Source organism: Rattus norvegicus, chromosome 7 (assembly GCF_021556685.1).
Source record: "Rattus norvegicus strain SHRSP/BbbUtx chromosome 7, alternate assembly SHRSP_T2T, whole genome shotgun sequence".
NCBI classification, from domain to species: domain Eukaryota; kingdom Metazoa; phylum Chordata; class Mammalia; order Rodentia; family Muridae; genus Rattus; species Rattus norvegicus.
The window spans coordinates 32,972,134-32,999,106 of record NC_141540.1 but is presented as its reverse complement, the minus strand read 5'-3'; the positions used below and the strand labels follow the sequence as shown (position 1 = coordinate 32,999,106).

The 26,973-nt window shown below is 41.3% G+C and overlaps 1 protein-coding gene across 1 annotated transcript in view; it reads right to left on the bottom strand.

The window, feature by feature from the left end:
* Slc5a8 (solute carrier family 5 member 8) overlaps positions 1-26,913 on the bottom strand; it is a 40,915-nt gene extending 14,002 nt beyond the window's left edge. Inside the window, exons 1-10 of the mRNA NM_001191987.1 lie at positions 26,563-26,913; positions 19,902-19,967; positions 18,068-18,119; positions 10,974-11,041; positions 9,885-10,039; positions 8,770-8,910; positions 7,357-7,486; positions 5,272-5,360; positions 3,667-3,779; positions 1,674-1,741 (exon numbers count right to left, since the gene is read on the bottom strand). Of these exons, the coding sequence (NP_001178916.1) occupies positions 1,674-1,741; positions 3,667-3,779; positions 5,272-5,360; positions 7,357-7,486; positions 8,770-8,910; positions 9,885-10,039; positions 10,974-11,041; positions 18,068-18,119; positions 19,902-19,967; positions 26,563-26,913 (1,233 nt within the window). The remainder of the gene's footprint in view (positions 1-1,673; positions 1,742-3,666; positions 3,780-5,271; positions 5,361-7,356; positions 7,487-8,769; positions 8,911-9,884; positions 10,040-10,973; positions 11,042-18,067; positions 18,120-19,901; positions 19,968-26,562) is intronic.
* Between the last annotated feature and the right edge of the window lie 60 nt (positions 26,914-26,973).

Here is a 26,973-nt window from a genome sequence, read left to right as displayed (position 1 = left end):
GCTTGGAATTCAAGACAGTCTTCCTTTATACCTACATTCAGACTGGGTCAGTTACCAGCCATTTCTCCACAGAGGAGTTAGCCTGGTAAGGGTAAACTTTGTTCTAAGGTTCAGAAGCGTTTGCATGTGTGCTAAAATGACTTGTCTCTTGGAAACCCTGAGGACCATGATTAGAAATCCTAGGGCCAGACTGCATTCCGGTACCAACTGACACAGAGCTCAACCTGGTAAGGCCCTTGAGTCAGTCTAGGGCTGCCATTAGCCTTACTGCCACTAAGTGTCCCATAACATATTGCATAGCTACACTCAACATGACTACTCAGGTGTTGATCAGACATTAAACTCAAAGTGGTGGCAACAAGGCAGGGTTCCTCTGACACTGTGTCAGAGGAAGCTGCTAAAATATCATGAGGTCCAGAAGTTCGCCTCATAATAGGGAAAGGTCAGATTTCACTCCAAATTCACTCTCAACAGCAAGAACGAAGAAGACCTAAAGCGTTTCTTACTAATGGATCTCATTTTCGAAACATCCTTTTGTGTGCACGTTAATGTGTCCACCTGATGTTTGAGACTGTATCTCTCAGTGAACTTACCAATCCAATTAGACTTGGTGGGCAGCCTGGACCTGCCTCCTCAGGTCTGGGTTACAGACACCCCTAGCTTTATTATGTGGTTGCTAAGGACCTAAACTCAAGTCTTCATGCTTACATAGCAAGCGTGTTGCCTCCTGAACCATTGCCCCAGAACCTTTATACAACAGTACTTTTGGCAAAAAAAAAAAAAAAGTTATTACATTTTTTATTGTGTGTGTGTATAAAAGTGTGTGTGTGTGCACGCACATGTATGCGTCCATGTGTGTGGGTACATGCATGTGTATGTGTGCATGTGTGTGTGTGAAAGTGCACATGTATGTGGGCACATGCATGTGTGTTACGTTGCCTGGAGGGAAATTTGAGGAAAACTTCCAAGAGGCAGGCCTATAGTCTACCCTATAGGCGAACTAACTCATCCTTTAGGCTTGGCAACCCGAGCCATCGTACTGGTTCCCTTTATATAACATCATTATCATGAAAGAGTTATAAGAATGGAAAGTCGATTTGAGATTCTTGAGAGGCCAGTGGGGGAAGGAAGACAGATTTAGGTGAGGCAGTGAAAGATAGCAAGTGGAACCCTGATGACGGTCATATCATTCTCTATGCTCATTGTTTCAACCCAATACCCCTGGCTGTGACAGTGTCCCAGCAAGATCCTCCTGTCAGGTATTGCTATGGAGTAAATTCTATATAAAACCACTATTGTCTTCATTTCATGTAAGTCTGTAATTATCTCAACGTATGCTTTTTCAAATATTGAAAATAAGGGTCTGGAGAGAAGGCTCAGCAGTTAAGAGTACTTACTACCCTTACACAGGATCTAGTTTCGGTTGCCAGCACCCACATCAGACCCCTAGCAAAACTGCTTCTTAGACCAGCTCCAGAGTTTCAGATGTCCCCTGACCTCTGTGGGCACCTGCCTGCAGGTGGTACACATAGAGGCAGGCAGGAATACATAAACATTAAAAAATACTTTGGTCATCTTCGTTCCTTGACACGTCCAAATGTGAACGTAGTCACGTGAACACTGAAGCTAACAATTTGGCAGTTATGACATCAGTCTTTAGAGTTGGCCCTCACCTGTAACAAGGCTCCCATCAGCGAGGCCACAGCAGCCATCCCGATGCACAAAGCTCCGTACAGCACACCTACACAACAACACAAAAGGCACATATAGACCCAGAGGATTACAGTCCTCAATAAAATGAGCACCCGCACGTTTGAGTCAAAGTGGATAATACCAGTGAGGAGAGAACATACCACATTAAAGTCAGCAAGACAAGGAAAGAGGCATTTTCCTAGGAGACCAACGGGCGGTCACAAGGAAGACAAACAAAGCCCTTATACTTGGCCTGGGATTAGTCACAACAGTAGATTACATAAGAAAAGAATCCCTGGAATTAACTACAGGGGTTTTAAGACTTAGCAACATTGTGTTATACATTTAATCCTCCACAAACATTTGTCTGTACAGGACTCTGCTCCCCACAATGTGGGGGTGGGGACAGATAATAAATCCCAGAACTGGAGCCTTCCTACTTTCCCTGTTTGTTCTGGGAAGTGGTAATCCACACCAACTGGAGGCTTGGTTCTCTAGTCTCTCGGAAGCTCCTTCAGCATCCAGCCCTAAGCCTTTCCTGTTAAACTAGCAAAGAAAGGTCACTTCAACCCGTATAGTATTCAGGCTCGCTCTTTTCACCAAACTGCTTTACTCAACACCACCACCCCCAACCTCTGTTGATAAATGATAGGTTTTTTTTTCCTTTTTACATTCACTGACTTTGATAGTTTCTTAAGTATGTGCATTGCTTTTAAGATTAAGAAATAGTATTCCCCTGAGCATTTTATTTAAAAAAAAAAACAATCCATTTAGAAAAAAAATTAACTGTAATTGACCAACATAATTTCCAGTGCTTAAAATGAAAAAAGGAAAGAAAAAAGAAAAACAACACAGAAGAAATTACTTATGCAATCAGTGTGTGTTGGCACTGACTTCTTTGTCCCAGTAGTCATACTTTTGTTAAGAATTTCCTGATCATAGCAGAAAGAAAGGGAAAAAAAAAAACACTTCCCCCCCCCCAAACTGCTCTTGCGATAATGATGTTTATAGGGCCTAATATAGATATAAATAGTATTGCAGGTGATTTAACTTAATTCTGCTCCACTTGATATAACGTGAATGGTCACCACTGATGGGTTTTGGTGTCCATAATTAATGAGAAGCCGAGTCAATTGCCATGTTATTGTCTATGATGCCCTTGACTAAATTAGGCCAGATATGATGTCACACACCTGTCATCTCAGCATTCGGAAGGATGAGGCAGGAGGATCATGTGTTCAAAGCCAGGCTGGCTGCATAGAAAGATCCTTATTCAACAGGAACGAGAGTGAGAGTCTTAGCACTAAGGTCAAACAAACAGGATCCTTGGACACTGCCCTTGGTGGTTCTCTGATGATTAGATTTTTTTTCTTTTTTGAGACTGTGATGGCTTGAATATGTTTGGCCCAGAAAGTCGTTCTATTAGGAGGTGTAGCCTTGTTGGAGTAGGTGTGTCACTGTGGATAAGGTCCCTCACCTAGCTGCCTGGAAGTGAATCTTCCACTAGCAGCCTTCAGATGAAGGTGTGGAACTCTCAGCTCCTCCTGCACCATGCCTGTCTGGATGGTGCCAGGCTCTTGCCTTGACAATAATGGACTGAACCTCTGACCCTGTAAGCCAGCCCCAACTAAATGTCGTTCTTGTAAGAGTTGCCATGGTCATGGTGTCTGTTCACAGCAGTAAAACCCTAACTAAGACAGAGACTCAGACCGGGTTATATCAACTCCTGTCCCTCTGCCTCAGCCTCCTGAGGACCAGTGTTATAAATGTGCACCACTTCTGTCACCTTAAATGTTTGCATTCGTGGCCACATCTTCTTTGCAGATACGATCAGCCCCACAGCATTGTGAGCACATGTAGCTGGACAGGTACTCATACCAGGAGGAACTTAAAATCCCTCAGAGGACAATTTTTAGTGTCTCCAAAACAAAGCCAACACTGCTCTCAAATGGAAACGTGAGGAAGGAAACTTACTCATTCCTTGAGAAATCCAAGACAGAGACTTCTCTGAGAGAGACTTGAAGCGAGGTTTGATGAGATCTTCCACAGTGACTGCTGCCAAGGCATTGATGCTGGAAGACACCGTGCTGTGAAGGAAGGCAAAATTGTAATTCATGATGTTAATTTTAGTGATACTTTTAGCAGGAATGAGGAGAAAAGCAAACTCACACTTCAAAATTAGAAGCAGATGGGGCTAGAGAAATAGCTCACTGTTTAAGAGCACTAACTCCTCTTCCAAACGAACTGGGTTTGATCCCCAATACCTGCAGTAGCTCATAATCACTTGTAATTCAAGCCTCAGGAGATCTGATGCCCTCCCTTGAACTCTGAGAACGCTACATGCATGCAGTACACACACCACCATGTAGGCAAAAGACTTATGCGCACGAAATAATGAGATAATGTAAATAGATCCATGTTCTTTCATCTTTAGTGATCATGGTACCGTCTTTCTGGGAGCTACTATCTTTCATGAGTCAGGCAACACACATAGACTTGACTCTATGTAAAAGACAAAGAATTAGTTAGCCTTGCTTCTATTTCCCAGGTGACCTTTGGTATCTATAAAATGAATTCGAATATATTCCTCAAATTGCCACATAACAACTTTAAGATATTGTTTCTGTATACATAAAAAGAACCACTGTAAGCCCTCAGCAACATACCATATATTGCAATATTAATCTCCTACCCTTGTTAGCATATACTATACACCTAGTAATAACAATCCCTACATCAAACATAAGAAGAGACTATAACTAGGAAGTTCAATAGGGAGGTGCAAGAGTCCTTAGAAGATATACAGTGTTCAACTTGCGATTAGGAGACTTGAGTCTGTTTGCAGGTGACCATGATCTAGCCTCACACACATTGCATTCATGTTTAATACTCAGCAAATATTAAAGCTACCATCCAGTGACCATCACCACTGTGACTGTATTGGATATGCAATGTTGTGTTAGAAAGCAGGGACCTAGTCAAGTTTAGTGCCTGATGACAGGAGAAAGATTCCATAGGTAGCTGACCAACAGAAGGATACGTGGAAGAGTTTGCCCGTTTTAGGCCATTTTCTGACCATGACCAGAATTCATCTTTACCCCTTTAAGTAGCCAATAAGAAAAGAAGGATACTGTGATGATTAATCTTAATTGTCAACTTGATTGAATAGGGAAATGCCTAAGGGATTAGTAAAACACATCTCTGCATTTGTCTTGAGGGCATTTGCGGGTCAAAATAAATGGATTAGTAGCTTGGCAGAGCACGCTATGATGGTGCTATTGAGGAACAGTAGAGGTAGAACCTGCTTGGATGAAGTGGGTCACTCGGGGTATATCACTGGGGGTTCTGTCTTGCTCTGGCCTCATTCATGAAAAAGACATTCCACTGCCTGCTCCCATCACCAGAATGTTTTCTCAAGATGCCTAGAGCCAGGTAAGCACGAATTGAACCCTCTGAACCCATGATCTAAAGTAAGTAGTCCCTTCCTAGATATCGTTTTCTCATGCATTGGCCAAAATAACAGTAAAACAAGCGTTAAGTCCTTATAGGAACGATACCATCATAGAGTCAGTTTTATACCTTAATGTCCCACTGTAAGCACAGGCCACAAAAAGTCCGGGAACACCAGGATAATTTTTCAAAATGTCCAGCACCAAATAAGGCATAAGCTGAAAAATTCCAAAATTCATACCCAAGTGTTAGTTGCTATCAAACCAAATCAATACATAGTCAATTTTATAGTCTCCCAAAAAGAAAGGGAGAGATAGTCTATGCAAATCCCAATAGATAAAACAAAATCAACATACATTCATGAATTCTCCAAGAATAAATTTAAAAGTTAATATAAAATAATCCTCTCATTTCCTAATCCCACAATCATATTGGGGCAGTTACGTTTCCACCAATGTAAATTCCACCCATCTTCATTCTGAGGCCTCAGAAAAACAAGCAGGTTTTATAGAGTAGCTTTTGCAGGAGCCTGTCAGGCTCCTGGAGTCAGTACGTGCTAAGTTTGAGTTGTGCTGCAAGATTACAAGAAAGTGTGTGTTATAGAGGACCCGGGAGCTCAAATGGCAGAGCGCCTGGGTCTAAAGACTGCCCAGCTGCTTACCTAATTTCTCACTGTGCCTTAGTTTCCTTATCTTTCAAAGTAAAGTAATAACACACTGCCTCAGAGTCTAATTGTGAAAAGTAAAAAATAGACTTTGAAGCGTATTCCAAAGTATCTGGCCTATTGTGAAAAAAAAAACTGATGAACTCTCGAAGTAATTCTATGTAGTACCAATGTGACCTCGTGCTAATCAAACACCATCACTGAGCCGCATCTACTGCTTTAATCTCAGCACTTTGGAGGCAGAGGCAGGTGGATCTCTGTGACTTTGAGATCAGCCTGGACTACATAGGCAGTTCCAGGACAGCCAGGGCTGCACAGTGAGACCCTGTCTAGGAAAAACAAAAATAAAACAACGATAACAGCAACAAACAAACACCATTGCTGAGACTCATTAAGTTATCTGTAAAATGGGGATTACAGTGTTGCGGAGGCTAAATCAAGCAATGTTAAGACTCTTGATACAGAATCTCAAGCACAGAGTCAGGATGCAAACTCTGTCCATCTTTCAGTCTGTTTCTGCATTTCAAACTGGAAGCTGAGGGCTTAAAAGATCACCCCAAGTTAAGAGCACTGGTGGTAGGAGCTGAAGAGGTTGCACCCCATAAGAACAACAAAAGCAACCAACCAGAGCTCCCAGGAACTAAACCCCTACCCAAAGAGCACACATGGACAGACCCATGGATGGCTCCAGCTGCATAAGTAGCAGAGGATGGCCTTGTTGGGCACCAATTGGAGGAGAGGCCCTTGGTCCTGCCAAGGCTAGACCCCCCCCCAGTGTAGGGAAATGTGAGGGAGGGGAGGCTGGAAGTGGTGTGGTTGGGGAGGGGGAGCATCCTTATAGAAGAAGGGGGAGGAGGGATGGGATAGGGGGGCTCATGGACTGGAAACCAGGAAAGGAAATGACATTTGAAATGTAAATTTAAAATATCCAATAAAAAAAGAAAAAATGTGAAAAAAAAAAAAAAGAGCACTGGTGGTTCCTGCAGATGACCCAGATTCTGTTCCCAGCACTCACGTGGCAGCTCGCAACCATTAATAACTCCCGTTCCAGACAATCTGTCTCCCTCTTCTGACCTCGGGGAGCACAGAGCATGCACGTGGTACATAGACATGCACGCAGGCAAAACACTCACAAACGTAAAATGAAACAAGTGAAAAAAAATGTAAAGTTTTAAAGTAAATAAAAACTGGAAGGTTGTTTATAAAAGTGCTTTGACAATACCCACAAATGTCAACATCACCATGTTTTATGCATAGTTTCTTATTAACCCAGTTAGCTATGCTCACTTCCAAACCCTGAGTTTTTCCATCCAAATAATCTGGCTTGAAAATTGTCCAGGCCGTCCAAGAGTTTGGTTTTAGACACAGAAGCCTTCGTACTTGCTCTATCCTCGGCAAGTGATTTGCCGAGTGATTTATAGACACAAAAGGTGACTGCCTGCATTACGCCCACTTGCTGGGTCTCTCCAAGAACGAAAATGCTCCTTCCTAACATCACACAGGCTTTGTAAGATCACCAGTGTATGTGTGAGAGAGATGTGATTCCACACCTGGTCAACTTCTGACACTTTCTTAGATGTCCAGGGATCACAGTCATGGTATCTGGAGTACAGGGCAAGCCCACAGAACACGGAGCAGATGAGGATCACCCAGAGGCCCACAAGGTTGACATAGAGAGACCTAAAAGAGAGGATGCCGGCAAATAACAGCTGTAATTTCTATCCCAAAGACCAAGGAAGCTGTTACAAGGAGAAGAGAGCACATCATGATTACACTTAATAAATAAATGCACGTAATATTTTCATTCTCAAAAACGATTTTTTCTACATAATTGTCTTCTTTGATATCAGTCAATGATGTATTTATACATCCTTCTGGTAGATGCTGTTTCTCAATGAATACGTCTTCCTACTCGAAATCCACAGTCATCTATGGCTTTATAATATTATCTAACTATTAGAATACACTGAGTCCTTTAACCATAAAATAAAATAAGGATTTTAATAGGCATTAGAGTAGTAACTTATTCATTTTATTTTAAAAGTAGTTTAATTTTAAAAAGTAAATTATAAACTGCTAAACATGGTCAGCATATACATACATACACATGCATATATACATATGCATATATAAAATACATATATAAATGTACACAAACACACACACATATATATATGTATATATATATATATATATATATATATCAATTCACTAAAGTTCTTCCAACATAGTTTGTAAGACCACTCATCATTAAGAACAAGAAACACATACACTGTATTCCCTGGACAGGTTTCTCCTCATACCATGTGCTCCTCCCATTCTCTATCCTCAAGTGCCATTAATTTAAAGCAGAAAAGGACATAAACAATTACATGTGCATGACCCACACAGTATTCTACCAGACTTCCCATGTGGTAATAGCATTGCTTGTTCTCCTTTACAAGTTTAGACCTGAAGCTCAGTGAAACTGAGCAACTTGAACAAGGCCATCTAAGAAGCAAGTTGGAGGGCATCATAACCCATGACTGAGCTGACAATACGGTGCGTACCACTACTTCTCTCAAATAAACACTCTGCTATATTGTTTTAAGGAACTTACATTTCTCTACAGGGTCATTTCACTGCTTCGAGGCTGCATATACTTTTCTAATTTGTTGTTTCCTCATGCTAAAAACATCACTCTCACATCGAACTTTCATTTATAGTTTTCTAACTTCTGTACGTTCTTGAGGCATTTACTTACTTGATGGGGGTGACTTACATAATAATTTATGGCAATATTTTCAGATATTTGATTGAAAACTTCTAGTACCACTTGGGGCTCTGCTACTGAGCCAGTCAAAGTTGATCCTTCGTTGGAGTTTCATGATACAAGGACTTTAAGTTGAATTAAAGTTGGCTTACAGAACCATTCCCATAAGAACAATGGTAGTTATTAATTCATACACCACAGTTTGGCTTACAGTTTTGCATGGAGTCTGCTTTTACAGGAAATATATCTCTGCACTTGGGACTGGTTGACACCATAGATGGTGGTCCATGTAAAAGTCCCTCCGACGATAATTGTCCAGAACGTGTGTCTTTGCAAAGGGTTAGGATTAAAACTGAATGGAAAGAAAAGGGAAGCAAATACAAATTGTTTCTAAGAGTCTGAGAATTCTAGAATGCTCAAGCAATATACACTCACAAACATACATAAAAATGTCCAAAATTATAATGTCAAAATACAAGTATTTCTACTTTAAATCCATTCAATTAAGTAAACAATGATATTTCCAGATATTGGGAGATTCTAGATGAAATTAGAAGAAAAATACACATCAAAAAGGCTATCTGAGAAACAAAAATCATCCAAATGAAATATTCTTTTTTCCTAGCTAGTAACTGCAGGTTTCTAATCTCTTACTTAAAGAGAAGAAAACATGGCTTAGGTAAAAATGAAATTCTTTCCACCTTGAGCACAGTGCATGAAGTTGACTCTTGAACCAAAGGGACAGTGTTTTCAGAATTCTCTTAAATTGTATGATAGGCTTTGGATAGGCAATCTAGATTTTTCCATTGTTTAAATGTTTGTTCTGTTCCAGGCTACCCTATGAAACATCAACCATAACTTTTCTGGTCCATTTTTAGGAAACAATATATGTAGATATAGGTATGTATGCATGAAATATTATTTAACAATATGCCATTTTAATATACTACATATTAAATGCCAGAGAATTTCTCTGCGTTGGTTAAAGTAATTACCCAAATGAAATTACTGTCTCTTGGTATTTGTCTTTTAAGAGACTTCCTCTGCTTAACATTTTTTCCTACCCTACTTTCAATCTGTTCAAAGGAGGAGGAAGACGCATCATAATACCCTTTGACCATATGATCCATCGACATCAGTATGCTTGAACTCCTCAAAACAACTGGCATAAACTCCTCCCACATTTACTTGCCCACTTTAATTTTACAGACCACATCATTAGTAACTTATTGATTTTCCAATACAAACTTAATATTTCAACAAAACCATTTCTTACAAAGAAAACAAGAAGGCACTCAGTTAGCCAGAAGGTAAACAGCCACTTACTTCCAGAAGTTTAATCTTCCACCATTGGAAGCGTCACTTAAAATCGTATTGATGCCACCTTGAGTTATGGAAGCCTGTATAATCACGGATGCAAATCCAGCCACCATGATCCCGACTTGAAAAACATCTGTCCAGACGACTGCTTTAAGACCACCCTTTGAGGAGAAAGTGTGTGAGAATTAGCCCTTCTATGAGACGTGATGATATATCTGTCTGAACGTGAATGCACCATACAAGAGATGAAAATACTGAAATATGGAGCCTGGTCAAGACGTTCTCTCGAAGGAGCTGTCATGTTCAAAGATCCTCAGTAGAGAAGAAGATATTTAACCCAGTCCTCAAGCATAGGCAGAGGCAAAGGTGAAAGGTCCACCCAGGTCAGACAACAGCCAGTGAAAAAGCCAAAGAAGATAAAACGATATGTGGTCTACTGATATAATACAAACATACACTTTGGATGGGAGGGAGGTGGGCTGAGGAGATCTGGGAAGACAATTCAGAGTTAAATTGCAGGCGTCACTGTGTGGGCTACTAATCAGTTTGTACCCAGATTATTCTATCACTTGTTAAGATACTAAAATTGTTGCATACTAGTCACTGCCACAAGTATTTCTCTTCAGGCTCTATGACCTGGGTTTCAAACAGGCTCTGAAAGATCATTCAAACAAAAGGTTAATATAGAGACTATCAAAGACTATATAAGTTTGCATTGCTGCAAAGAACCTGCATCTACAGTAAAGCAGCATTGTGTCTCGATGTCCAGTACACAGTTGGTCACCTGTGTCTATAGTTAATAGACCATCATCACAAGCCTCTGTGCTGAGGTATTACACAAGCACATCTATGAGATTTTTGAAAACCATATTAATGAATCGAGAGGTTAAAACGGGGGACCCATGCAATGGTCCAGATGAAAGAAAAACTTCATTCACAATCCATATCTAAGGACCAAATGTTCCTTACAAAAACATTGTAGTGTGAGAAGCCCAGAGAGAAAGAGTGTATGAGAGCAGTCACACTGTCGCATGTGACTACTTGAAATCCCAGTCTTGCGAAGCAGGTAGAAGAGAAAAGACACTCTCCACATACCAGTGTGCAGTAGAATGTGCAGACCACCCCTGTGGCCACCACTGCGCCCCACAGATCAAATCCTGTAACTGTAGAAGAAAAGAGAACATGTGTTCAACTCTGAAAGGCGCATCACCAAAGCACTTCTCAGGAATTACCAGGGAGGCACCTAGCTCCATAGATCCACTTGCTTAAGACTAGAATCGTGGCTCACCCATGCCCCTAAGACAAATGGAATTAAAAAAAATCACATTTGATAAGCTCAGCAGACATGATGCTTGCTTATATTCAGATACCATATACAATCTAACACTGCCTAATTCATAGTACAGGATTTATATTGTAATTAAGCTAAGGGACAGCTGGATTCTGTAATGTAGATCCCAGACTGACTGGGATCAAAGGGGATTTCCCATTCCTTCCCACGGGTTCATATAAATATGCTGTTTCTATAGACCTTTAAGTGTGTTTTTAAGGTAACACTTGAGGTATAAAAGTCCATCATCTGCTACCAATGCTCTAGGACGTAGAGGGATATGTTTTTTAATGGAAGCATAAATAAAAGTCAACAGAAAAATACAGTTACCTATAATACATAAAGGATAAGCAGAACAACAACATCAACAAAAAAGATGGAGCTATGTTAGACTTCTTCAAATTTTAAAGATCCGTCTTTGGAACCATTATATAGTCTACAGAGTTAGGAAGGATAAAGTGAAGGACTTCGTGAAATTAGAAAGTAAAAAATCGAGCAATACCCTTAGACCTGCAATTGATTCTTTCAAAGCTAGTAAGAAAAGGGGTGTAACAAACACCTGTCCTGGGGCTCAAGACTAAAGCTCAGAGGATAAGGGGACCTGCTACCAAGCCCAAGGACCTGAGTTCAATCCCCAAAACCTACACAGGAGGAGAAAAAAACAGATGCACACAAATTATCTTCTGACCTCCACATGATACTGTTATATATGATGAATAAGATATAAAAAACAAAATTAAGAGTTCAAGATTAGTTTCAGTTGCATAGCAGATTTCCAGGCTCCCTGAGACCCTGTCTCCAAAAACATGGACCACAAAAGAGAAATCCCAAGTAATTTGAAATGCTAAATTAAACTAAATAGTGAGTTCATTTTGATCATTTTATGAGCTGAGAAACTCAACATCAGTAGTCACCAGAGAAAAACAAATGAGAGCCACGGTGCAATAATATAGATAATACATGCTAAGATTGCTAAAAAAAAAAAAAAAAAAAAAAACGAGGAAAAAAATAATGCTAAGTGTCGTCAAGGGTGTAGAAGGGCTGGAATTCTCAGATATTGTGGAATAATGTGAAAAGGTTCAACTGCTTAGAAAGGTTATTTGACAATTTCTCGCATGTGCCAGTCCTATCCTTGTTCAGAATACATGTATGTTGAAATTTATACTTCATATGTCATGAGAACAAAACATAAAAATTTGTATAAGGTAAAAAAAAGGGGGTGGGGACAAAAAAATCTGTGTAAGGATACTAGTAGTGTCTTTAATTCACAGTAGCCTAAAACTAGAAGCATCCCGTGCTCATGAACAAGGGAGTAGATAAGCCGATTTCAGTGAGTGTGTGCAGTGGAATATCACTAGCGATGCAAAGTAATGAACTGTACTGACATAGCTACATTATTAATATATTTGTCGTGCAAACATGATGATGGGGTCTTGGAACCCCCAAACCCAGTCAATACTAGTGTGTGCACGGCTGCTTACCTGCAATCCAGTGTTAAGAAGGGGAGACAGGGAATCCACAGAGTAAGCTTGCTAACTAGATGAGTAATTACAGACTTCCGGGTTCTGCTGCAAGACCTTACCTTAAGAAGGAGACCTATGGAAGCTGATTCCTGAAGTCAGCCTTAGGCCTCCATGCATGGGTGCACATGCACACGCATGAGAGATAGGCAAAAAAAAAAAAAATGAATGAACTACTTATTCATGTGGCGACATAAATGAATCTCAGAAGCAATTGGCTAACCAAAGAATCCAGACACACAACAGCTGTCTAGGCTTCCACTTACGTACAGTCTAAGAACAGCGAAAACAAACTTATGGTGATAAAAGTGAAAAAAATCCATCACGTAAAATGGTAGGTGGCACAGGAAATTTCCTGGAAGTGGATTCTGGAAATAGTCTAGGTTTTGAGTTGGATTATAGTTACACAAGGATATACAATTCTTAGGATTCATCAGACTGTACACCTAAGCTGTGTGCGTTTTGTTCTGTACAGAGTATACCTCAAGAAAAACTGGCCTTCAACTTTTAAACACAAGAAAAATAAAAAGTTCAAATGAAAAAATGTTTATACATAGTAAACGGACTTGCTTAGGCTGTGGTCCTAAGAAGCTGAAAAATATATCAGGAAAATCTAGCATGAATTTCACAGGAAATTAGAGAATCGATGCTAATATTATAGATATGGTGGTGGGATTATTATTTATAAGACTCGCTAAAATACAGACAAAGTGATACAGCATTTCATATTTACAGCAAAGGAAGCTACTGGAGAATTGGGGTGAGCTAAATTTGACACTAACTAGAGAGTTATTCAAACATAGTGGTTCAACATTAAGGTTCAATGCACTATTCTCACTAAGTTAATCTTCATTTGAAGTTTTTCTATAACAAAAGAAAAAAATCTATGAAGACAATTCTGTGGGCATAAGTCCCAATTCTGAAGTTTTACAAGAGCATCTACTGTTCAGAAGATACTGTGTCTACTCTCCTGGGTACAGCAAACAAACCGTTGGTGTTCTAATCATCCAAACACAGTTTCTATGGCTCCAGTTGCCTAGAAGGTGGCTCCAGACTTTTCCAGAGAGAGAGAGAGAGAGAGAGAGAGAGAGAGAGAAGGCAAAAGTCTTGATTTCATCAGAAGTTAAAGTCCATGCTTAGATTATTCCAAGAACTGTGTTTCAAAACCCTGACGCCTTTAATTACAGTTAAAGGCAATAGATGACGTATCAAGTTCATAACTCATTTCTCAACTATGAAGTAAGCCATTTCCGCTGGTAGTGATGTTGACATGGGTCTTGCCCAACATGCAGATGACAAGAGTGCATTACAGCACATCTCTGTAATGATTCTCTCCCGTGTCATAGACGTGGGTACCAGTTACTATCACTCCTGGAATAAAACCAAGAAGGTGGAGCCTGGACTTAGTAGGTTTCCCCACATCACACTTACTTCAGGAACTGCACCATGCTTTAACCATCACAAATACCACTTACCTGTTCTACAAGGAGTTTTAGAGATTGCATTCAGTTCTAACTGAGAGGAAGTCAACGGGCGCAGAGCTTTCCCATAGATTTATTTTTTTTTTTTTTGAAGCTATGGCTAGCCAAAGCCGCTTCGATACAAATCTAAAGTGATAGTTTATTGATCGGTACCTTCATGGGTTTTTATAAACACAGTAGTCACTAGGAGCAACCTCACATATCAAATCACACAGCTACTGTCTATTTCAATGTGGACTCGAATAAAACTCCAGGAATAAAGGCCAGACTTCATCAGGATCTGAGCAGAAAGCAGAAGCCTCTTGGGGTCTGTGCTGGTTATGTTTTTGTAAACTTGACAACTGGGAGGTTGGAATCATCTTGGAAGTGGAAACCTCGATTGAGAAAATGTCTCTATCAGATTAGCCTATAAGGACATTTCTTCATTAATGATTGATGTGGATTGGCAGCCCACAGGGGTAGCCCTGGGTTGTATAAAATTAAGATCAAGAAGATGAAACTGAGAAACATGTGCATGGTGAGGGACACCCTCATTCAGACAGAGTGGCAGCCTAGAGAAGAGAGAAGTACTCTTACCAACTACACATCTGATAGAGGGCTAACGTCCAAAATATGTAAAGGTCTCAAAAAAAAAAAAAACTAGACATCAAGAAAACAATCCAATTTTAAAACAGAATACTGATCTAAACAAATAATTCTCAATTAAGGAATCTCGAATGTTACAGGCACATACTCTGAGAGACACTTAAGAAGAAATGTTCACCATCCTTAGCCATCAGAAATATGCAAATCAAAACTGCTTTGAGATTTCATCGTACACCTATCAGAATGGCTAAGATCAATAAATCAAGTGACAGCTCATGCTGGTGAGGGTGTGGAGGAAGGGGGACACTCCTCCAGTGCTGGTGGGAGTGTAAACTTGTACAGCCACTATGGAAATCAGTGTGGCAGTTCCTCAGGAAGATGGGAATGGATCTATCTTAAGATCTAGCTATATCACTCTTAGGTGTATAGCCAAAGGATGTGTCAGACTACCACAGAGACACTTGTTAAACCATGTTCCTTGTTGCCCTGTTTATAATAGCCAGGAAGTGAAAACCATCTAGATCATGTTTCTCAACAGAAGAATGGATAAAGAAAAATGTGATACATTTCCACAATGGAGTATTACTCAGCTGTTAAAAAAAAATAACAGCACAAAATTTCCAGGCACATAGATGGAACTAGGAAAAAAAATCATCTTGAGGAAGGTACCCCAACTATAGAAAGACAAATATGTATTTGTTTATATGTGGATATTGGCTGTTAAGTCAATGATGACCAAGCTACAATCTGTAGAAGCACAGAGGGAGAATATAAAGTGCACAGTGAGATCACTTTAGGAAAGAGAAATAGGGGCTGGAGAGATGGCGCAGTGGTTAAGAGCACTGATTGCTCTTCCAGAGGTCCTGAGTTCAATTCCCAGCAACCACATGGTGGCTCACAACCATCCATAATGGAATCTGATGCCCTCTTCTGGTGTGTCTGAAGACAGCTGCAGTGTACTCATAGCATAAAAGAATAAATAAATTTTTTAAAAAAGGAAAGAGAAATAGAATAAACAGTTATGAATTGGGAGAGTTGGAATGGGACAATCAAGTGGAGAAGAAGAGGGAAGAGTGGATTGGGGGAAGGAATATGGAGAGACAGCTAAAATTATGAGGCATTTGAGGGTAGTATAAAAGCCTAATACTTTAGAAACTTCCCAAAATATGTATATATATGAAGGTGATCTAATGAAATCAGCAAATGATGGGGAGATAAGAGAGAGCCCCCAACTGGCAATCTCTTGTCACCAAACAAAGCTTCCAATGCCAGGATTGGGTTATAATTGAGTTGTTGGCCATAGAGGTCCCACGGGAATCCCCAAACAACTTAGGCTCTTGCCAAGACAATAGGCTGCCTTCTACAAACTGACAGCAAGGCCCTACTGCTGAAGACGACAACCACAGAACTCACTGAACAAAGAGAGGTCTAGCCAGTGCCTACACACACCCTTCACCCTACACTCTAGCATCTTTGGTATAGGCACATGCTCTGTATGCTACCAAAAGAGAAACGTAAACATCAAGCCAGTTGCAAACCCTCTTATCTATAACGGTGTCCTGCCTGCCAAATATGCTAGAGCAATGGCGTCACCGAACTTGAGTGACTAGTCAATCAATATCTGATTTGATTGAAGGACCGCTTCACGAGATGGAACTGAAACTTGACATTGCTCCAGTGACCAGAAACCAGAGAGTGGTTAGCCCAGGGAACTAGAATAAAATCAAATACTACTAGTTTTTTTTTAAAGGTAATGATAAAATGACTGGAAATGATACTCCACTATACCTAGATCAGCACCTTCTTAAGCCAGCATCAGAGAAGCTTCCTCCAAGTAGATCGGAACAAACATAGAGACCTAGAGCCTGACATTTATCCAGAGAGTTAGAAACCTTGAAACACTTAGCCCTAGATGGAATAGCTTCCTCAAATCCTCCATTCAGACTCAGGGAACCCTATGAAAGAGAAGGCAGAAAGAGTGTAAGACCCGGAGAGGATGAAAGACACCAAGAAAACAAAGACTTCTAAATCATCATGATCAAAGCTCATATGAACTCAGAGGCTGGAGCTGCATACCAGTGCCTGCACAGGTCTCTACCAGTCCTCTGTGTGTATATGATGGCTTCCAGCTTAGTGTTTTTCTGGGAGTGTGGGAATGAGTGGTTCTTTGATATGCCTCCCCTTGGGCTCTTTTCTTCTATTGGTTTGTCTTGTCCAACTTCTATATGATAAGTTTTTTGTCTTATGTCATTACATTTTATTTTGTTATACTTTACTATTATCTGTTATAAGCCTGTTTGTTTTCTAATAAGAGAAAGAAAGAGAGAGTAACTGAGTAAGAGGGGAAGTAGGGAAGAACTAGGAGGAGTAAATGGAGGGGAAACCATAATCAGGACAGACTATGTGAGGAGAGAATCTACAAAAGGGGAGAAAAAAACACATCAGTGGTTGCCTTGAGCCAGGGATGGGGGGGATTAATTTTACAGAGGCATGAGAGAAATCATTGGTGTGATATTTTAATTGATTACTGGTTACAGGAGTTAGTATATGCCCATTTTCCTTAAACTTGGCATTGAAATTGGCACATTTGATTGCATAAAAATTAATCCCCAAGAAGGTAAATTTAAAATTAAAAAATGAAGTAGGTTCTCATAAGAGAAGCAATCATCATCATCACCACCACCACCACCACCACCACCATCATCATCATCATCATCATCATCATCATCATCATCATCATCGAACATGCCATGGGCAGCAGCACCCTTCCATAGCCTCAGTTTCACTTCCTGCCTTGGGTTCCTGCCTTGGGTTCCTGCCTTGACTTCCCTTCCTAATGGACTGTAAGCTATAACCTGAAAGAAACTCTTTTCTCCTCAAGTTGCTTTTGGTCATGGTATTTATGGAAGCAAATCAATGCAGGGATGAACTCTGGGTAGTAGTCAAAAAGGAGGGAGTGCAGTCATTAGGGCTACAGTAGGGGAGAGGGTGTGAAGTAACAAAGAACAGCTGGCAGGCATACAATATTGAAACAACTAGCCCTACCCCAGGAAGGTCTAGGTCTGCCTATAAGCCCACAGACACTTTGGAATTATCCATTCATACCTCAAAGAAGCCAGTATAGACTAATGAAGCCCATCCCACTACCCTCATAAAGCCCCTAAGGACTACGGGAGGTCTTTTTCCATCTGTCTATCTCCCCAAGGAGAGAGAATAAAGCATAGCAAAAATGAACCAGCCACTGTAGCCACATGATAGCCCCTTTAAATGTACCTTGATTCAAAGCCAGAGCAGGGGCATAAATCACAATCCCAGTGTACAGAATCTATCAGGGAGAGAAGGAAAACAATGAATAATATGAAGTATAAAATTAATGAATCCCGTACATGAATTATAAAATCAGTTACAAATTGATCCATATCAATATATTTAATGTGTCATTATAGATTGAAAATATTTAAATAAAATTGATTTCATTCTGTCTACAGTGTATCTAAAACATCACAAAACCCTTTCTGAAGACTTTTTTTTTTAAAGTGTAATGATAATCAGTACAAAAAATATGTTCATTGATCCAACAACTCAAACTTAAACTCACCTTTCATAGACTTAAAATACTTGAACACGAAGAAACAATTGTTAAGACAAAGTATCCGCTTCTCAAAATATCATTTTCATTGCCTTTCACCCTTCAAATACATTCTATAGTAGTTTCAAGTAACATTATAAAATGTCGTAAACATTATAAAATTATATGCTAACTGAATGCTTAATTGCCCTGCACGGAAGCAAGCCCTTCAAATGGGAAGTGTTAATGCTCTCCTCCTTTGAAAAGAAATGAACTACTTTCCACCGTGTTATTCTGACCGCGTTGAAGATCTGAAATGTGACTCGCTCACTGTCCTCATTACAACTGAGCCCCATGTCTTGCTCCTGGAGGCATCTTTAGCAGGAACAGTTACTACACAGGAGCGACCAGCCTTAGACTATCAGAGTCTCTACCTGCCTCTTCTAACAGCCGATACTAAGACCTGACGAAATGTACAAAAGCATAAAACAAAACCAAGTCAAACACTGGGAAAGGGCGCTCTGCCTCACATCTCTCCCGAGCAAGTGCTTAAGTGGTTTTAGACTGGAGACCTGCAAATTGTTGACCTCCCTTAAGAATCCAGACCTAAAATGCTCAGCCGTGGCGGGAGGGTGGTAAATGCTGTGATTAGGCTCGTGGAAACCCTCCGGCAGCCTCCTAAGGAACGAGAAGCATGGAGCAGTGATGCTTACCTTTACTTGGCAAACCTTTGCTTTCCATTCAGGTTCATCAACATGCCTATCTTCATTTGCATATTCTTGAATGAGTGCACTGTGTGTTTGTCTTTGAGATCTCTCCTAAAGCTCAGGATTCTCCTTTCCCCTAAGCACACAGTTCTGATTGGAGCAAGCTCAAGTTTTTAAAGAACGCTGATTCATCGTTAAAGTATGCTTTCACACAAAACTCTTCCCTAAAGTCTTCCCCGTCAGGCTTATACCTAATACCGAGTCAGTCGCGAAAAGACTGAGAAATCTACTCAGTCTTCCCTCCTGTCAGCCAACGTAGCTCCCTCAAATATTTCTGTCATTGAAATAACGTGCTGACTGTCAACTTGGTCCCGGTGGAGAAGGTTAGAAAGGGTATTTTCCTAAAGGTCTACGTCTATTGCTTGACCAACACAGTATTTAAATTCACTTAAACCAGGGCAGCAATCTGGATGGAAAATAAATAAGAAAAACTTAGTTATTGAAAAAAATTGTTCTACTACAGTTTCGGGTCAAAGTCACTTCTCTCAATAAACAGAATGACTATTTAAAAAAGGTTCACTTAAACCACTGTTTTTCAAGAACTTAAATTCTTCACTGAAGCACAGTTTAAGGATCTTTAGGTTTCATTCTTGGTGAGGACAAGCATGCTTTGTTTTTGTTTTCTTTTCCTTTCTTTCTTTCTTTTTTTTGTTTTTTTTTTGTTTGTTTTTTGTATCGTTGTCATGTTGTCTTTATCTTCCACATATTTCGCCCGCAGATAAAAACATTTTCGACAGCAAAGGAGAAAGTAAATTAATGGAGAGGTACTTACTGTTTGAACGATGAAGAGGACTGTGCCACAGAGACGAATGAATCGATTAAATCTGAGCTCCAAATACTGTTGAGACAGAGGGGGGGGGGGGGGGTGAATCTCCTAAACACATTTTAAATCGACTCCAGAAATGAAGGGTAAGACATTTACAGGAACTTTGTAACTTATTTTGTGTTTTTATTTTTCTAAAAAGACTTTTACTTATGTGTAAACTGATGCTTTAGACTGCCATTCAATGACCATTGATATGCACAGATTTCTGAAATCCTTCACACGATGCGCGCCTGAAAACTCCTTCGTTTTCACCAGTCTATTGTTTCCTCTTTCCTTCCAGTAACCATTCTCTATTTCTTTTGATTCGATTGAGAAATCAGCCCTTTTCTATTTCAGAGTAGAAATCTGCATCAGCTACTCTACCTCTTCTGAGCGAGAGGAAATCACATGACCTCAAGGCCAGCCAATCACCTTCTCATCCGGATGGAAACTGCTAAACTGGGGAGGGACTGAAGTGGCAAGGCATGATCCTGACAGGAAAAAAACTGAAGAAGCTGTTGATGCTTTGTCCTTTCCAGGAGCTGTTTACTCTGCCTTTCCTGCTGTTCTATGAACTACCTTCAAACTCCTTGGTCTGCAATCCTTGACATACCAGTGAGCGTGCGCGCATGCGTGTGTGTGTGTGTGTGTGTGTGTGTGTGTGTGTGTGTGTGTGTGTGTGTGTGTGTGTAGATTTAACTTACATCATCGAGGTCATGTTTTCAGTGTTGCTTTGTCTTGTTTTGTTTTGTCTCTGAGACAAGTCCTGCGTATAAAGACCAGACAGATCTTTCTGATCCTTCTGCTGTATATGCCACCATTTCTGGTGACCCAGGTCAGTTAGTTGGTTTGGGTTTTGCTTCCGTTTTTGAAATGGGGTTTTACTATGTAGCCCAGACTGGCTTCAATTTCCCAGCCATCTACCTCAGCCTCTTGAGTGTCAGGTTATCTTCTGTTTAGAGCCAAGACCCTGACAATCTTTACAACTCTCCTTGAAATCTACTATAGCTTATAATATGGCCTATTCATTTCCTGTGTTGTATAATCTATAAAAATATATTACAGTTAGAATCAGAATTTCTGAGCTGAAGACCAAGCTATTATTTAACTTGAGTATTTTTTGACATGTAGAAAAAAAGCCAATGACTGGGAGTCTTGCTGTATAAAGAAGGAGACAGAATCAACAGGAGGAGGAGGAACAGAAAAAGGAGGAGAAATTGTCATTAGCTAATCATTTAATAGAAAGACATATGGGTATTTTTGCTGTACAATCACAGCTAACACACCTGGTGTGCTTGGTTACTCAGTGAAGCAGGTACTATGTTGGAGATGAGGCTGCTAGCACTCAGAGAGGACCGAGATGGCAATCTGTTTTCTGGGATGTGGCATACAAACTTACAAACTTTGATGCACAAAACCTGTGCCTATAACCACATAAATGAAAAGAAACCTGACCATGAGTTTAAGACTCAATAAGTACATAGCACTACAGACAAGACCTTCATTTGTCACTGACGGGTGACGAATTCCCAACACAGTACAAGGCAGTGACTGCAGCAGAATTGCAGCCCCTGGGCAGTCCCAACCCTGACTCGTGAGCTCGAGACCACCATTCTCTCAATCTCAGCTTCCTTGTGTTTAAAATGAGGATCCCAGGGGCAAATCTTTCTCTTTGATTTTGCAAAGAGAAGGTATCCAATGGTATACATAGATAAGATATAAACTTTTCAAAACTTAAGATGCAAAGATTAGTGGAATTGAAAGCCAAGGACCTTGTGAATCATGGATATCAAAATCATGTAAGGCTACTTTGGAAAATGTGGAGACATTTCTGAAAACTGGAAACAGTTATTTCTGAAGATTTCCCTTAAGTAAATCTACACTACATATCAGTGGACATGAATAGATACAGAAGTCTTTTGTAGCTCTGGCTATCCTGGAACTCACTCTTTAGCCCAGGATGGCCTGAAACTCACAGAGATCCACCTGCCTCTGCTTCACAAGTGCTTGGATTAAAGGCGTGTGATAGTTTTTTGCCTTTTCTAGATCCATGTATTCTAGTGCTGGAGACTACACAAAGCTTAAGAGACTGTGGCAGCAAAAAGAAAATATAGCAAATTGAACCAAATAACTTGGAATTTTTCACATATATTATTATCCCAAAGATCAACTGACCCATATGTTTACACTCACACAAAGTGAACTGAAGACAGATACTGGAAGCCATGGGTCCTTTACTAGCCTTCAGAGGAAACATGAAAGAACTTAAGCAGAAGCCCTGGTCCCGCTGCTTAGAGAACAGATCTAGAGTTCACAGGCAAAACAACAGAATAATAAATACCTACGCTAAACAGAGATCTTTCACCGTCCTTGGGATTTAGATTAACTTAGAGATGTGAAGGTTTCAATTGCTATCCATAATAAAGTAGCTAAAGTGGAACCTGGGAGATCCCAAAGAAATTATTCATTGCTCTGGATTCCTGCATAGGCTTCCTGCCAGTCCGTGAGTCTGAACATTGTTAAATGCCTATCATCTATATTTTGACAGCAGTGGTAGAGAAAAATGTTGTAGTCAACCAAATCGGGCTATAGAAATAGAAGTGTAGAAATAATTCATATCTGGGCAAGGATGTGTAGGGGTGACCATTACTCAGTGCCGGGGAGCTTGTCTGTAAAGGTGTCCTCAACACAGAACCACAAAGCCTTCCCCCAAGACATCCTCTGCCATGACTAATTAACTTAACAGAGGCACAGCAAGCTTCCTTCTCCCTGACTACCTGACACCCTGAGCTGGACATGCATGGAGTGATTATAAGTTCAAAGGTCCTGTATGACTTCCTCGGTTCTCTGTGAAATGCTTAGGGTTCTAACCAACTCACTAGAGCCTTCGGAAGCAATCAGTAAGTTGCTTGGCATGGATTCTTATTCCTTCCCCTCTCTGGCTTAGTATACTCCGAGCCTCTTCATCTGGAAAACTGAGCTGCAAGAATAGCCTTACACAAGGCAAAGGACACGGTGGTTAGGACAAAACGGCAACCAACAAATTGGGAAAAGATCTTTACCAATCCTACAACAGATAGAGGCCTTATATCCAAAATATACAAAGAACTCAAGAAGTTAGACCGCAGGGAAACAAATAACCCTATTAAAAAATGGGATTCAGAGCTAAACAAAGAATTCACAGCTGAGGAATGCCGAATGGCTGAGAAACACCTAAAGAAATGTTCAACATCTTTAGTCATAAGGGAAATGCAAATCAAAACAACCCTGAGATTTCACCTCACACCAGTGAGAATGGCTAAGATCAAAAACTCAGGGGACAACAGATACTGGCGAGGATGTGGAGGAAGAGGAACACTCCTCCATTGTTGGTGGGATTGCAAACTGGTACAACCATTCTGGAAATCAGTCTGGAGAATCCTCAGAAAATTGGACATTGAACTGCCTGAGGATCCAGCTATACCTCTCTTGGGCATATACCCAAAAGATGCCCCAACATATAAAAAAGACACGTGCTCCACTATGTTCATTGCAGCCTTATTTATAATAGCCAGAAGCTGGAAAGAACCCAGATGCCCTTCAACAGAGGAATGGATACAGAAAATGTGGTACATCTACACAATGGAATATTACTCAGCTATCAAAAACAACGACTTTATGAAATTCGTAGGCAAATGGTTGGAACTGGAAAATATCATCCTGAGTGAGGTAACCCAATCACAGAAAAACACACATGGTATGCACTCATTGATAAGTGGCTATTAGCCCAAATGCTTGAATTACCCTAGATGCCTAGAACAAATGAAACTCAAGACAGATGATCAAAATGTGAATGGTTCACTCCTTCTTTAAAAGGGGAACAAGAATACCCTTGGCAGGGAAGAGAGAGGCAAAGATTAAAACAGAGACTGAAGGAACACCCATTCAGAGTCTGCCCCACATGTGGCCCATACATATATAGCCACCCAATTAGACAAGATGGATGAAGCAAAGAAGTGCAGACCGACAGGAGCCGGATGTAGATCGCTCCTAAGAGACACAGCCAGAATACAGCAAATACAGAGGCGAATGCCAGCAGCAAACCACTGAACTGAGAATAGGACCCCCGTTGAAGGAATCAGAGAAAGAACTGGAAGAGCTTGAAGGGGCTCGAGACTCCATATGTACAACAATGCCAAGCAACCAGAGCTTCCAGGGACTAAGCCCCTACCCAAAGACTATACATGGACTGACCCTGGACTCTGACCTCATAGGTAGCAATGCATATCCTAGTAAGAGCACCAGTGGAAGGGGAAGCCCTGGGTCCTGCTAAGACTGAACCCCCAGTGAACTAGACTGGTGGGGGGAGGGCGGCAATGGGGGGAGGGTTGGGAGGGGAACACCCATAACGAAGGGGAGGGGGGAGGGGGATGTTTGCCCGGATACCGGGAAAGGGAATAACACTTGAAATGTATATAAGAAATACTCAAGTTAATAAAAAAAATATAGAAAAAAAAGAAATACTCAAGTTAATAAAAAAAATATATAGAAATAAAAAAAAAAGAATAGCCTTACACAAATTGTGCTGTATTGAGTTAGATAATACGTACAAAACATGTACAAAAAACTCACAGTGCCTGGCATGAATTATAAATATTTAATAAACATTAGCTTTTGGGGACCATTTTTAGCCAGAATTCTTACTAACTTAACTTCTATCACTAGAAACACAGAAGTCCCTTTCTGGTTGAGTTAATGTTACAGCCCTGAAGAGGCCATGGGTCAGTGGTTCTGCAAGTGGCGTTCTCCTGGCAGGGCTGCAGTCCTCTTACCAGGTTATTCAAGTTTTCTAAGTTTTGGAGTTGATCAGCTACAGGTCAGAGCTCACAGACTTCAGTGCCCCCAAAGCCCACCTGGTAACACCTGTGAATGACAGGAGTCAGGAATTCACATCTGAATATGTCCTCGCACCCACTAAGAAATATACTTTGCCACGTGACCCACCGATCAAGGGCCCCCCAGTGCTGACCATTTCCCATGCACTTTTTATAAAGACATGTAGGTAGGAAAGGATTTCCCTATCATGAGAATGCCAATATGCACACACGAAAAGCCTCAGTTTAGGCATGAGTGGGGCAAGATAGTGACCATTGCTGGAGGCCTGGTGGCCACGGGAAATGTGAGCACAACATCACCAGCCTTCTGAATTTCCAAAAGGCACTTGGGATTTCATCTGCTGTTCCTCACTGGTGAATTCCTAAATTAATCATTTCTTAAGCAAAAATAATCAGGGCTTGCTATGAATGTTTCAAAGAACAACGTAAGACAGCAGTGAGAACTGAGAATTTGGCCTGGGACAGCCAGTCCGTCACCTCCCTTTCACAAAGAGAAAGCTTCTCACACAGTTTCCATAAACACAGTGACCACAGTGAGAAGGCAACTCAACCTGGGACATGCCTAGACTTGGATGACACCTGTAGAACACAGAGTTTGCCACCAAAACTTGCCATGCCAATGAGGCAGGTGCCCAGCCCAGGCTAAATCAGCCTCACTGAAACCACCTTACAGAGACCCTGAGCTTCAGGGAAACAGACCATACACTCCTGGACTGAGAGACTTCGAGCTGAGGCGCCTAGCTCCCTGAATGGTAGCCTAGTGCTGTGGGAACATCTCCGTAAAGCCTGTAGGTTAAGGTCTGAGTTAAGGACATCGCTGTTAAAAAACAAAACAAAACAAAACAAAACAGGGGCAAAGTCTCTCTCTCTCTCTCTCTCTCTCTCTCTCTCTCTCTCTCTCACACACACACACACACACACACACACACACACACACACACAACTTTGACATCTCTTTAAGTGGGACCAAACCAAATGTTCTCCATCCTCAAAGAGCCTTGTCCTGAGAACAACTTTTAAAATGAACACGGCAACAGATGAAGTGCGGGTCTCCTGCGTGACTCTTCCACAGCGAGACAGCAAGCAGTGCTTTTCAGAACCTTGCCGCTTCACTTTTCTAGTCCTCTCAGGATAACTTCCCCCACAGTAATTACACTCAGCTTTCACCCAGCATATACTCTGCGGTAGGCCCTATTCTAAAAGGAACACCTGCATCAGCGCGTTCAGTTCTCCCCACAATCCGATGAAGTCGCCAGGGCTATTTTCTTCTTGAGATGAAGATATCAGTACAAAAGGTTAAGTCAATGGCCCAAGGTCATTCACACGTCCTGGAATTTGGTTTCAGGGCAAGCACTGGAATAAGAGCTACATCTTAACCACTAGGGTGGACAAATTGGGGATGGACCGAGAGAGAGAGAGAGAGAGAGAGAGAGAGAGAGAGAGAGAGAGAGAGAGAGAGAGAGAGAGAGACTTTAAGACTTTAAAGCCTCAATAAAGTCAGGAAAGACCCTAGAATACACGTCCATTCTACTTGGTTTGCTTCGTATCTGAGCTCAAAAAACCAAACCCCAAGAATCTATTCCTCCTTAGAAGCCTATGTCTCTATGGGGCGCACGGGGTTGGGGTGGGGGTAATCCGAGACGCACCCCCAAGGGGAGATTTCCATATGGCAGAAACTGCTTAACCCCAGAAAGTCCCTTGTGAAGCCTGAAAACGCAAGCAAGCCTCCCCTCTCCCCGTCCCCCACCTCTCACCTCGTAGGTGCTGGTGATCCCGAGTCTATAGAACACCGGAAGGAAGACCTCCGCGCTGATAACCACTACAAAAAAGTAAGTGACGCCAAAGATGCTGAATATCGCCCCAAAACGGTAGACCTCGGCGGGGGTGCCCAGGACAGTGACAGCGGACATGAAGCTGGCGGTGAGGGACAGAGCCACAGGCACAGCGCTCATACTGCGGCCGCCCATCAGAAAGTCCTTGGAGGTCTGCTGGCCGCCCCCCGCGAAGGCGTAATAGATGCCGATGGCCGCCGAGATGAGCAGCATGCCTGCGAACACCACGTAGTCCCACACCACAAAGCTGCCGATGTCCCGCGAAGCGTCCATGGTCCCGCGCCGTGACCCGCGCTCAGAGTGCACAGTGGTGGCCGGCGCAGCACGGGTGGC